At 36.8% G+C, this 12678-nt stretch overlaps 1 protein-coding gene across 3 annotated transcripts in view; it reads left to right on the top strand.

Moving 5' to 3' along the window:
* Nucleotides 1–12678, top strand: part of PRKG1 (protein kinase cGMP-dependent 1) — a 1337040-nt gene that overhangs the window by 1177182 nt on the left and 147180 nt on the right. For all 3 annotated transcript variants that reach the window (XM_005565848.4, XM_005565847.4, XM_015456924.4), the window contains one exon: nucleotides 1336–1401. In XM_005565848.4, the coding sequence (XP_005565905.1) occupies nucleotides 1336–1401 (66 nt within the window). The remainder of the gene's footprint in view (nucleotides 1–1335; nucleotides 1402–12678) is intronic.

Genomic DNA, 12678 nt, shown 5'->3' with positions numbered 1-12678 from the left:
CAGTGAAAAATAGAGTTTGGAAATATATTTCAGAATGTAGTGCGTTTCAAAAGTATAAAAATTCACTGTGAGCATCTTTATTCTCAAAGCTTTAAGAGTCTGTTATTAGAGATGTGATGTTTTTGGGTTTTTAGACTGTATTATTAAGGCTATATTATTTCATATGTACCTTTCTCTTTAATATATTTCAAACTTATTAATCATTATATTAACTTAGAAATTTATTATTTTTGAAAAAAGTAAATTTTCAAGCATCACTTGTTTTGTAATTTTTAAATTATTTTTTAAAATTCTCATGGGTACATAGTAGGTGTACATTTTTTTGTGTACTTAGGTGTACGTAGTAGGGGGTACAGGAGATGTTTTGATACAAGCATGCAATGTAAAATAAACCCACTGTGGAGAATGGGGTATTCACCCCCTCAAGCATTTATCCTTTGAGTTACAAATAATTCAATTACATTCTTTAAGTTATTTAAAAATATACAATTGTGTTATTATTGACTATCGTCATCGTATTGTACTATCAAATAGTAGGTCTTATTCATTCTTTCTGTTTTTTTGTACCCATTAACCATGTTACCATGACAGTGATATTAATTTTTAACTAGCTGAAAATTAATTGTGAATATTAATTTATCAAATCCACCTTTATTGAATCAAACATAAGATTGCAGGATAGATTTTCAAAGGTTTAAGAAGTTGATAGATACGAATGCAGTAACAAATTAAATGCTTCTAAAGAGACAATATATACATGTTTCTATCAGTGTGACTTAAGATTTGTCAAATACTCTTAAAGAGCCATAACCTCTGATATAGATGAATGGCTATGTGCCATAAGTTGCCAAAACATTAGCCACATAAATACAGGGTCTTTAAAGTCAGGAAATGATTTAAACAGATCAATTGTTCTCAAGGATATAATGATAAATTCATATACAAATGGATAAAATATTCAATTTCTAGAAGTATAGCTTCAAATTCTTTAAAAACTCTTCTGTATTTATGTTTGTTACTATCTTGATCATTAACCAACTATTTTATTAATTTCTCCAAAGGGAATGATATCAAATTTGTTCTACTTGTGTGAGTGAAATTTCAAATTTGAAAATTGTAACTACTGGATTGTAACTGTAGGATTTGATAATTAATGACAAGGGTAAGATGATCCCTCAGAAAAAAAATTTTGAAACATGAACAAAGCTTAAGCCTGGAGGTGGATAAATCAGAAGCGTTTATATAATGTAAATTGTTTCCTGAATTAATCACAATGGACACTGTGCTTTGATATTAAACATTATTTTATTTGAATGTCTCTATTTTTTTATATAGGGAAGATGTGAGAACAGCAAACGTAATTGCTGCAGAAGCTGTAACCTGCCTTGTGATTGACAGAGAGTAAGTACATTGTTTTATTATGTGAATTACACACTCATATCAGCAACACACACGAGTTCTTGGAATTAGACACCATTTTATGGAGCTATTAATACTTGTTTTGTATCTTTTCATTTTTAAATGAGTTCTATATTTGATTCTCATTCCCTATTATTCTTAAAAGTGGCTGGCTCTGCCATTCTATCTTTGTGATCTTTAACAAGGTACTTAACCACTGTGAGCTTCAGCTCAGCTCATTTGTATACCAGGGTAATGAAATATCATAGGGGTATTTTAAGGATTAATGAGAACATATGAGTAAAGCATTTGTCCAAGTGTCTTTTACTCAGGAGGTACTCAACCAATGCTAGTTAGTTTTGTAAATTTTTAGAATTATTCTTCCATTTTTGTTAAGAAATGGATTGTCTTTGAGTGGTTTTAGTTATCCCCTCTATTCTCCTATCTCTAGACTTTCATAATAGAAGCATTTAGGGAAGAAATTTTGAAGAAATAATCAGTTCTGGACATCAGCATATATTTAAGGCCATTAAAATTTGTCTGATAATGTCTATCCCTGTTTCTTCTCTCAATTCTGGCTTGCTCTTTTCATTACCTGGATGCTTTATAAGTTAAACTACAAATGTCAGATTATTGATTCTCCAAGACCATGGTTAAAATGCATATGTACTTTCTGGATGCAGTCCAACGGACTTTTCTTCCTTGTGATGTATGTGGTTAAATTCATCAAAATAGCCAAGTACCTGACCCAAGAAGGACTGTAAAACATCCATTTTAGTGGAGCCATTATAACTGGAATAGGCAGTGAGTGATCACGTAGAATGAACCCGAGGGGCCAGGTATGATCAGCCTAGAATGATGGAGCTGGACGCCGAGCTCAGTGGGCTCCAGATGGAAAGGAATTCTACTTGATTTAGAAATCTCACTTTTAGAGGTCCTTCTATGCTGGATTGCCAGAACCAGAGCAGAGACACAGTTGCAGATTGATGATAATATCCGTGTGTATTTCTGAAATTGTTATATTTTGTGTGGTTCCCAAAAACAATAATTACCAATTCACTCTTCTATTCAACTCACATTTTACTGAGAATCTACTATGTGCAAAGCATTGTCCTAGAAGAAGATTCAAAGGAGCAGCACAGATGCTGGTTTTAGGAGCTAGCATCTAATAGAGATGTGGCCTATACAAATATAACCATGATACAAGGCAAACAATGAGTTCAGAATAAAATTTTAAGGGAATTCAGAAAAGAGAGCGAGTACTTTTGAGAAAAGTCAGGAAGATCTTCGTGGAAGAAAAGGTATTTTTAGGTGGATGTGGAAGTATAGGAAAAGCAATATAAATATGGTAACTAGCTTAAGAAACACTCATAGGAAAGCTATCCGCCATTTACACTGGCTAAAGTGAGACTGTGTAAAGGTAGTTGGAGGAGGTGTTGTAACAAGTTCACAAGCGTGCTGGCACTGGTTCACTGAGAAAATTGAATGTTGGGGTAAGGGCAGTTCTGACCATTTTATGCAGCAAAAAGTTATCACTATAATAATGGATTTAATAGACTAATCTGAGAATTCAGTGTAAAACGAATTAGAGGGAGAGGTTAGAGACAAAATATTTGGTTAGGAGTCTAAATTCAGTTGGTGATTATAAGACCATTTGTAGGAGGAACCCATAAGAAACGAAGAGGTAAAACCAGAAGGTTTCATGTCTTACTGAAAGTGAAGAGCAAGGGAGAAATTAGGGATATATTTGGAATAGAAAAGATGTAAAAGGAAAATAGAAAAATCAGTTTGGTGGGTACAATGACATTTCACTAAGAGTGTAATGCATTGAACATACAATATCGAACACTCAAGAATGGATGCCCTGTAGGAGACAGGAAATGTGGGACAGAAACTTTTGTTAGAATTAACTTAAAATTAACTTTATAATTGCCTACATGTGGTTAGCCGCTGAAGCTATGAGACAGGACAGAATTGCGTGAAAGAATCGAGAAGAAAGAGTCAAGGCTAGATTTGGAGAAATCCTTTCATTTAAGCATTAGTCAGGGAAAGTAAAACCAGCGAAGAATAATGAGATAGTGTAGGAGACTTCAGAAAGCAAGAGGATATGTCATGAGAAAAGAGATAATCACAGTGTTACAAGCTGAGAGGCATGCAGATAGAGAAAAGGGCAATAGGATTAGTAACCTGGGAGAAAACAGTTTTATTAAAGCGTTATGAATGGAATCCAGATTACCAAGTGTGACTAGGTGAAAAGGAAGTGAGAACACTGAGCCTACAGTATACAAGTATCCAGGAAGATGGAGTGAATGACATACTAAAGGGGATATTTGATAAATGGAGCCCCAGGGGAGGAAATTGTGGGCAAATGAGGAAAGGTTCTTGTAGAGCACATATATATGTATTTTTGAGTTTCTGAAAAGTGAAAAAGAGGCAAGGTAGAAAATTTGTAGAGAAATGCTGGGTTGTAGATAAGGATAGTTATGGGAACTTGGATGGACTTAATCTTGCCTCTTTTAAAGTACAAAGCGAGGAAATCTAGTGAGGGGAGGAATGAAACTGAAGCTTTGCCCTAATCCTAATTTTCTCTCCTTATCCAAACGTAGGCATATACAGTGTATACTAACAAGTGAATGGATGTGGTCAAAGCTCAATACTTGAATCTTGACTGTGCCATTTTACAAGAATATGGGTAAATTACTTAAATTCTGAGTCTCAGTTTTCCTGTCTGCAAAATGGAATAACATTATCAAAATCGTAAAATTGATTTGAAAATCAAATGATTTAACATAGGTAAATGTGCATGCACAACACAATACATGAAGTGAGCACTAAATAAATATGCCCTTCCTCTTCTTACAGAAGGCACAGGATTCCCTTGCGTTTAGCCGTATTTCTCTACTTGGCGTTGGTTTATCTTCAGGGTTATATACGGAGAAGACACCTTGAGAGAGGTCTTCCTTAAGCACAAATACAGAAAAATCAGCTTGAGTCTAAGAATTGAAAAAGTGCATTTGTATACTCTTAGCAGAGAAGTTGGGCTTCTGACCAAATGTTGAATTCACAGCTTTGTTTTTTAAAAAATGAAACTGTAACTGAAGGATCCTGTCAAAAGCCTGCTGCTGATACCTAATTTATGGCCAATTAGAAGAGCACCAGGGCTTCATCCCATGCAAACAGATGGCAGACATTAGCACTGTCAACAAAAGTAGCTTCCTTCACAAATTTACAAGCGAGGTACCATGTTCCATAAGCCAGTGATTATGCTTTATCATTCCAGAGGGAGAGCAAAAGAACATTATTGTAACTAATCATGCATGGTCAGAATTTTTTTAAGTGCTCATTGACAAACCAGAAGATGATAAACAGATACATGGTGTCCTCAAAGGCATTCTCTGAATATTGGTTTCTTGTAGTTTACTTATATCTTAATAAGTATCTGTGGTGATGTCAAAATTTATGAATATTGTATAAAAAGAATATTAGTCTAACACAACCATCCATTAATAAATTCCTTAAATATATAAGAAACAATTAAGTACCTTTGGTACCTCTTATTTTGGAATCTGTGAAAAGAAATAAATATAAAACTAAGTTCAGCCATTCCTTAGTATTCATGAGGGATCGGTTCAAGGACCCCCTTTAGATACCAAAATCCACAGATGCTGAAGTCCCTCATATAAAATGACATAGTATTTGCATATAACCTATGCATGTCTTCCCTGTACTATAAAATATATCTAGGTTACTTATAATACCTAATAAAAACTAAGTGCTATGTAAAAACTTGTTATACTACATTGTTTGGGAAATTACAAGTAAAAATTTCTATGCATGTTCAGTAAAGATGTAACCAATGTCTTTTTGAGCTAAATATTTTTGATCTACAGTTAGTTGAATCCACAGATACAGAATGCATGAATACGGAAGACTGACTGTATACTTCTCTTTCTGTAATCAGTTATGCAATGTCTGCTTATTCACTGTTATGGGAAGCTGTTTAAGCTAAAAGTTCTATTAAGATAATTGATTTTTTGACACATCGAGGATCATTTTGATAATTGTTCAAAGACAGCAACTTGTAATTATTAGTAAACCTTAAAGAGTTACATATTTTTTCCCCAGAAAATTAAGACTTAAATTATCAGAGTCCTAACTCTATCCCTGATTCACTATGTAGCCTCTGAGATACAGCCATACTGGTCATGAAAATTGAAACATTTTCATGCTGGATGGTAAATAGCACTGGTCTGAGATCCCTGCATGTCTCTCCCAGTCCTCTGCTGCCCCAGTTGTCTGATTGCCCTCTACTCCTAGGACATTCTAGATCCTTCTTTAATCCAGCAAGTAAGGAGGTGACATCTGGCAAAAACCAGGACCATCGTCCATTTTTGTTGGTCAGTTCCTGGGCCCTACTGGCCACTAATTATCTTCCCTTTCACCTCTGATAATGTCAAGCTAAAATATAATATCATATTACCAATTCTTTTCATACTTTTGCTTTACCAGGCCCATTGTTTAAATGAAATCAATTAGAAAGAAAACAGAGGAACTTTTTTGGCTGTCATGGGAGTAAGACTCCTAAAGGATCCAGTGGTCTTCATTCTTTCCCTCAGAATCACTCCAGGTGATTCTTGAGGCCCTCATGGGACCCTAGAAGACACTAAGAATGAAATGATTTATATAGCATATATGTCTGATGATGTCCCTACCATCAGTGACACTCTGTGATGTTTTCTTATACTATGGGGGCAATTTTTTTTTTATTGGGACAGTCTAGGAAGTAGAAACCAAGAACTAGTCCAGAGCAAATGCAATGTGATAGAGCATAAAAATGATGAAATTAGAAGGAAATGTCAAGCATAAGATTGTATGGCATTGCAAGTAGCAGTCTCTGAAACTGAGATATCTCTAGATATCAGGGAAGACTGGGTTACCATGTTCAAGTTTTTGACCTCCCAAAACTATAGTCACCTGACATAGTCATATGCCATATATTTAAAAATGTACCAAGGCTCTTGCCATAATTGGGGAGCAACTCATAAGACCAAGGTTGATCCCAAGGTCCGTAATAATAGAGTAGCAAATAGATTACTGAGGAAGATTAGACACAGAGAAAAACATCACTGGAGTCAGCAAACTAAAGACTATTCCTTGGCACCCAGACTGGTGCCTAAGTATTAAAACTGGGTATGTTTTAATACATATGGCATTAGAGCTGGACTAGGCAATTTTTATATTTATTCATAGAGAAAGATAAGAAGGAATGGCTGATTACTGTGTCAGGTACTGGGATAATAGGTGAACAAGACACAAATTCAAAATAGGTTTGAAAACTGAGTATATAGAACCAGCTGAATTAGAAACAAATTGGTGTCTGAATTAGAATGTTTTTTTGTTCCCTTACCAGTGCTAGTAGGAAAGCCTCACTGCCTTCCACGTGTAGCCTCTGTTAAGAACGCATTTGTAACTTTAGCCACAACAGCATCAGTCCCCAAGGATGAGATGTCTGATGCTCCTATCTATCTGAATCTTCTCCAAACCTTATTGCTTATGGTGAGTTTGTGTCTTCCTCCATTACCTGTTACCACATTTATTCAGATATTCAACTCCAAGTTCCAGGGGCAAAGAAACAGAAATACTGAATCCATGCTCTAGGTTAGGAAGATCACGCAGTGAACCAGCCATGCAGGAACCTGCATGACCATTGGAACCCAGAGTGCCAAACGGGATAGAAATAAGTGGAGAAAATAGTATTTATGTAACTCTTCTTAGGGAGGGTGTTATAGGTGTTTCTGATAAGCAACTTGGGTCTGGGGGGTAAGGCTCACCAAAGTGCGTACTCAAGGAAGAATGGATGATCACTGAACTGCCTGGTAGGTTGTATTAAGTGCGGGAGTTTTATCTTCTGAGTGGGATCTTCAGCCATGAAGCTATTATAGAACTATATGACTCAAACAAGGGGTTGGCAAACTTTTTCTGTAAAGAGCCAGAGAGTAAATGTTTTAGGCTCATGGGACAAATTACCTTTGTTTCAGCTACTCAACTCTGTCTTTGCTGTGCAAAAGCAACCAAAGATGATATGTAAATGAATGAGGACAGATGTGTTTCAATAAAGCTTTATTTAGGGACATTGACATTTGAATTTATATCATTTTCTTATGTCAGGAAGTATTATTCAGCATTTGATTCTGTTCTCATCATTAAAACATGTAAAAATCATTCTTATCTCATGGCCATACCAAAAATAAGCAGCTGACAGAATTTGGCCTGTTGGCCATAGTTTCTTGACCCCTGACTTAAACAATATTGGAAAGTGAAGGGCTATCCATAGTTGTCCTGCTCCAGTTTTTCTCCATCCTGTACTCCGCTGTTTAAAATAAAGCAAATACGTAAAAAGAACTGATTTGAAGCGTCTGATCAGCACTGCCCGTGGTGTCTTCCAGTGCTGCTCCTCCTGATGCCATCTATCTGTTTGTCTTCCAAACACTGGCACTCTTTACTCCATTCCCTCAATTTATTCACTTTACTCTTCTGTACACATCTTCTGTAACTCTTTTCCATTGTATCCCCCTCCCACTCCACTCCCCATGCACACACCTCTTTTTATTGTTGATTCCTGCACCTCTTAATTCTACTCTTGCATTCTCTAGAAGTTTGCTTCAGGCTTTGCATCAATTTAGTAATAGCTAACTAGAGATTAAAATGGTTCTCTGCAATAGTTATTAGCATTATAACATACCTCTGAGCAATGAAAAATTGTGAAAATCCAAAAGAATATTTTAGAATGTCAGGTGCCATTGGGGGAGAGAAGAGGGACAGTAGAGGGGAGATTTTGGGACAGCAAACCCTTGCAGGCACCACTCTAAGTTCACCAGAGTGAAGTCTCAGGAAGAAACATGCACCCAATGGTGATTTGCCCACCTAGGTCACCTGTATTCTTCTTCTCGTATAGCTTATCACTCTGTGTCCACATGATAGGACTGTATGAACTCCACATGTCACATCGCCTGTTGTCACATTGCTTAACTAATAGGATGATAAACTTAAAATATTTCACAGCCTCAGCCTTTCCTCCAGCCTAAGTGGATTTTATTTTGGTTCATTTTCCAGAATAAAATCTAGGGTGATGTGAGGATATTGGCAGGATGATCACAGGAAAACAAATGTGCCTTGTTAGAATGGTGTCAGCTGCAATTATTTGAACTTGTCTTTTTTTACAGAGCTGTTACTGACTGGTGTGTTTTTCAAAAAATATGTATTAAGCAGGAAAGATAAAATCCAGAGGTTTAGAAGGAAGAGTGACATTATCTTGGTTCAATTTAATGATGTGAGTTGAATTACAGCATGCCCTGAACAAGCATGATCTAACAACAAAATAAGTATATTCTCATTGGAAAAGGAGTATACCCTGAGACAACATTTGTGGTTTAAAGTCATGGAAAGAGACAGTTGAGACAACTCCTCACATGTTTGCTTGGCTTTAAAATGGTATTAGACATTCATCCTATTGCAAGTCCTTATAACAATGATATACAGCATCACTGACTGGGATGCCCAGACTGTTGGTTCATCTGCCCAATCAGAGCTTACTGGTTATCTGCCATATGTGAACCATCCAGACATCTAGTATTTGGGGTTTTAAAGGCAAATATTTGAATATTATATGCTTATTTCCATCTCTGTTATATGGATAATTTCCAGCAATAATCTGTTAAGCCACAAACTTACAAAGGTCCTCATTAGTAACCTTTTGACTCTGCTCAAAGTAAAAGAAGTCCAATCTCAATTTTTAATATGCTGGTAAGCCATTAATCAAAATTTAACACACTTAAAAAATTATTGTTAAAAATTTTATATGGTAAGTGGATAAGTCTGAAAGTCATAGAAGAGATTTAAGAAGGAGAAGTAAAAGGGAACCTACAAACCAGGGCTTACCAAGCATTTTCTAGAACAGGCCAAACAATAAATATTTTCAGCTTTGTGGGCCAAACAGTCTCTGGCATGAAAACTCAACTCTGCCATTTCTCCCAAGGACCATAGTTGTCTAACCCCTTTTATAAATAAGCTTATTTTACAGATGAAGAATTTGAGGTCCAGAAATGTCAGGTATACTCAAATCACACTGTTTAGTAAGATTAATCAGTACAGATTGGGTATTCACATTCTTATATTATAATGCATTCATTATATCTCAGGATTTTAGAAAATAATGAGAATTTAAAAAACCTCTCTTCCGAATCCTTTAGTTTAAAAATGGGGAATTTGAGTCCCAGAGGGAGTAAAGATTGTCCAAGCTCTTTAATGTCAAGGGCGGGATTACAGCACAGGCCTCATGACATCTGTTTCAGTGCTTTTTCACATGCCCCACATTATTCTGTAAATGACTAAGACAGAAAACTCATACATTTATTAATTCAATAAGCACATACTGAGAGTATCAGGTGAGTTTTATGCTCTAGGCTCAGTGCTATGATATATAGGGATGTCTAAAAACAGTTTCCCTCAAGAATCTTAGAGTCATGAAAATGAATAAATCATGATATTGTCAAAAAAGTCCATCTGAAAAAGAGGAATTGATGGCTTATGAATTGAACTAAAATATTTTCATTGAATTAAATCTTAATCTAATTCTAGTTCTAAATATACGTAGATATATGGATCTATATAGATATCTCTCAATACATAAATAGACAGATCGATCAGTGGTAAAATATTTGAGTTCCAAATGACTCTTCAAATGGATAAGAACCTCACGAGTCACATCTCCATCATCCTGACTGAACAACTGGAATTACAGAATTTACAGGACAATTTTATCAATTCAGCTAATAAATTTATTTCATTAAAAACATATGGGCCCTTACTAGCTCACTCCCATCATATCCCGTAACAACTGTGACTCGCCTGTTGATTTTCATTGTACTGTCTTTTTATTTCCATACCATACATTTACAACACTTCTTTATCTATATTGACTTACAAACTATAAGCTTAAGGAGGACAGGACTATGTTTATTTGGTTCACTGCTGCATCCACAATTAGCACAGTATCCGGAAATATAATAAGCACCCACTATCTATTGAAATGAATGAATAAATGATGCCATTTAATCTGAATCTAATCAGCATGTAGTAATTTGAGCAGCAAAGTGTTATGATAAAAAATTAGTAACTATAATAGGGGACTGGAATATTAAGGGATTACCTAGTAAAAAGCACAGGAAGCTTTAGAAAATATAGAAATAGCAGATATAAAGAGTATTCACTAACACTACTGTGAGAGAGCACCCAGTGAAGACACCTCCCTTCTTGCCCCCCCCCCACCCTTCCCCACTCCACCCTGCTGAGGTTGAGAGCTAGACCTTGTTATAGAGCAGGGTTCCTGAAGCACACCACTATTGACATTTGGGGTCAGATGGTTGTTTTTTGTTGGGGCGGGGGGCTGTCATGTGCAATGTAGGATGTTTGACAGCATCCTGACCTCTACCCACTAAGTACTACTATCCCTCACCTCTCCAGTGTGACATTCAAATGCATGCCCTGAGCAAGCACTGCCAAATGTCCCCTGTGGGGTGAAAATCACCCCCTATTAGGAAGGATGTAGTCATTTCTTACTGGATGGCAGTGAAGTCTCTGTGATGCCAAGCCAATAGAACTTGTACCAGAAATCTGCACTGTAGGGTGCAGGAAAGCTCTGTAAAGGGAGGTATAAAACCACCTGAGGGGAAGTCCACTGGGGAAGCTGCTGGCTGCCAGGTACTGTAGTATCCCAGACATGAGAGAAACCTCAAGAGCCTACCAAGAACACTGGAACCAGGAAGCCGAACCTTTTGTCCTTGAAGTATCTCTCCGATGCCCTCTGCCGACAAAGTTTCAGTGCCAGTCAACCCGATCCACTTTTACAGAGCAGATGAAAGAGTAAATTTGGGACTGAGAGGCAATAAATCAATTATCAATACAGATTCCACACCAAATCCTATTCTGGGATCCGGAGATATAAAGGTGAATAGCAAAGGCTTCTCCTTCTTTGGATTAACTCTTGGTCCAAACAGATGCATTCAAAAATCAGCATGAGAAACTGCAGTTCGGGTAACAACAAAATACTTGGGGAACATTGAGGATGGAGGAATATGTTTGGCCGGTAGCATCCCAGAACTTCCTGGACAGAATAACATGAGAGCCAAGTCGTTAAGTTTGAGTAGGTATATTACAAGCGAGGAAGGAAGGGTAAGGACAGCTACTGCTGAAGGAAGGACTTGTATGGAAGACAAGGAATTTAGAAAGACTTTTATACTGTAATAAGGGCAGTGTGGCAATAACAGAGGATTTATGGGACAAGGAACTGGATAATTAGGTGGAAAGCTGGAAGATGTGTTTGGAAAGAAGAGATGGGGATAGATAGTAAATAAATATCCTAGTATCTCAAACTGAAATAATCTAGATTTATTTTGGGGGCAATAAGCAACCAACAGAACCATTGGAACTGTATTTTGTATGTGTTTTCAAAGGAAGAGAGTAGGAGATTAATTACAATGGGTAGGAACTCAAACAGGCAGACTTTTAAGATACTGCTGCAGTAGTCCTAAAGAATGTTCATTAGAGCTTAAGAGCCTAAACTTTAGTCAAGGGCTGGGCACAGTGGCTCATGCCTGTAATTCCAGCACTTTGGGAGGCCGAGGCGGGTGGATCACTTGATGTCAGGAGTTCGAGACCAGCCTGGCCAACATGGTAAAACACTGTCTCCACCAAAAATACAAAAATTAGCCTTAGCCTAGCATGGTGGCACACACCTGTAGTCCCAGCTACTTGGGAGGCTGTGGCAGGAGAATTGCTTGAACCCAGGAGGTGGAGGTTGCAGTGAGCTGAGATCGCATCCCTGTACTCCACCCTGGGCCACAGAGCAGACTCTGGCTCAAGACATAAAAATAAAAATAAGAATAAATAAACTTTGGTCTGAAGTAGATTTTTATGAATAATTAAATGTGAGGGATGAAAGGGAAGAGTTTCTAGCTTAGGAGACTTGGATGTATTTAATAAATAAAAAACAAACAATAGATGTATATACTAGATAAAGAATAGATCAAGATAGAGCAGGTTGCGATGGAAGTAACTGGCTGATTCAGTTACGGATATGTTAAGTTCAGGCTGCCGACGTGGTATGCAGATAGTCAGCAGATGTCCATTGGCAGTTAGAAATGTGGGTTTTGTTTTGTTTTACTTTTTACAATCAGATGATGAATGAAAATTGATGTTGGAGTTCATAATCATTTTAAAAAT

The sequence above is a fragment of the Macaca fascicularis genome, chromosome 9 (genome assembly GCF_037993035.2).
Source record: "Macaca fascicularis isolate 582-1 chromosome 9, T2T-MFA8v1.1".
NCBI classification, from domain to species: domain Eukaryota; kingdom Metazoa; phylum Chordata; class Mammalia; order Primates; family Cercopithecidae; genus Macaca; species Macaca fascicularis.
The sequence above is the reverse complement of the archived record's forward strand: the minus strand, read 5'-3'. Positions and strand labels throughout refer to the sequence as shown.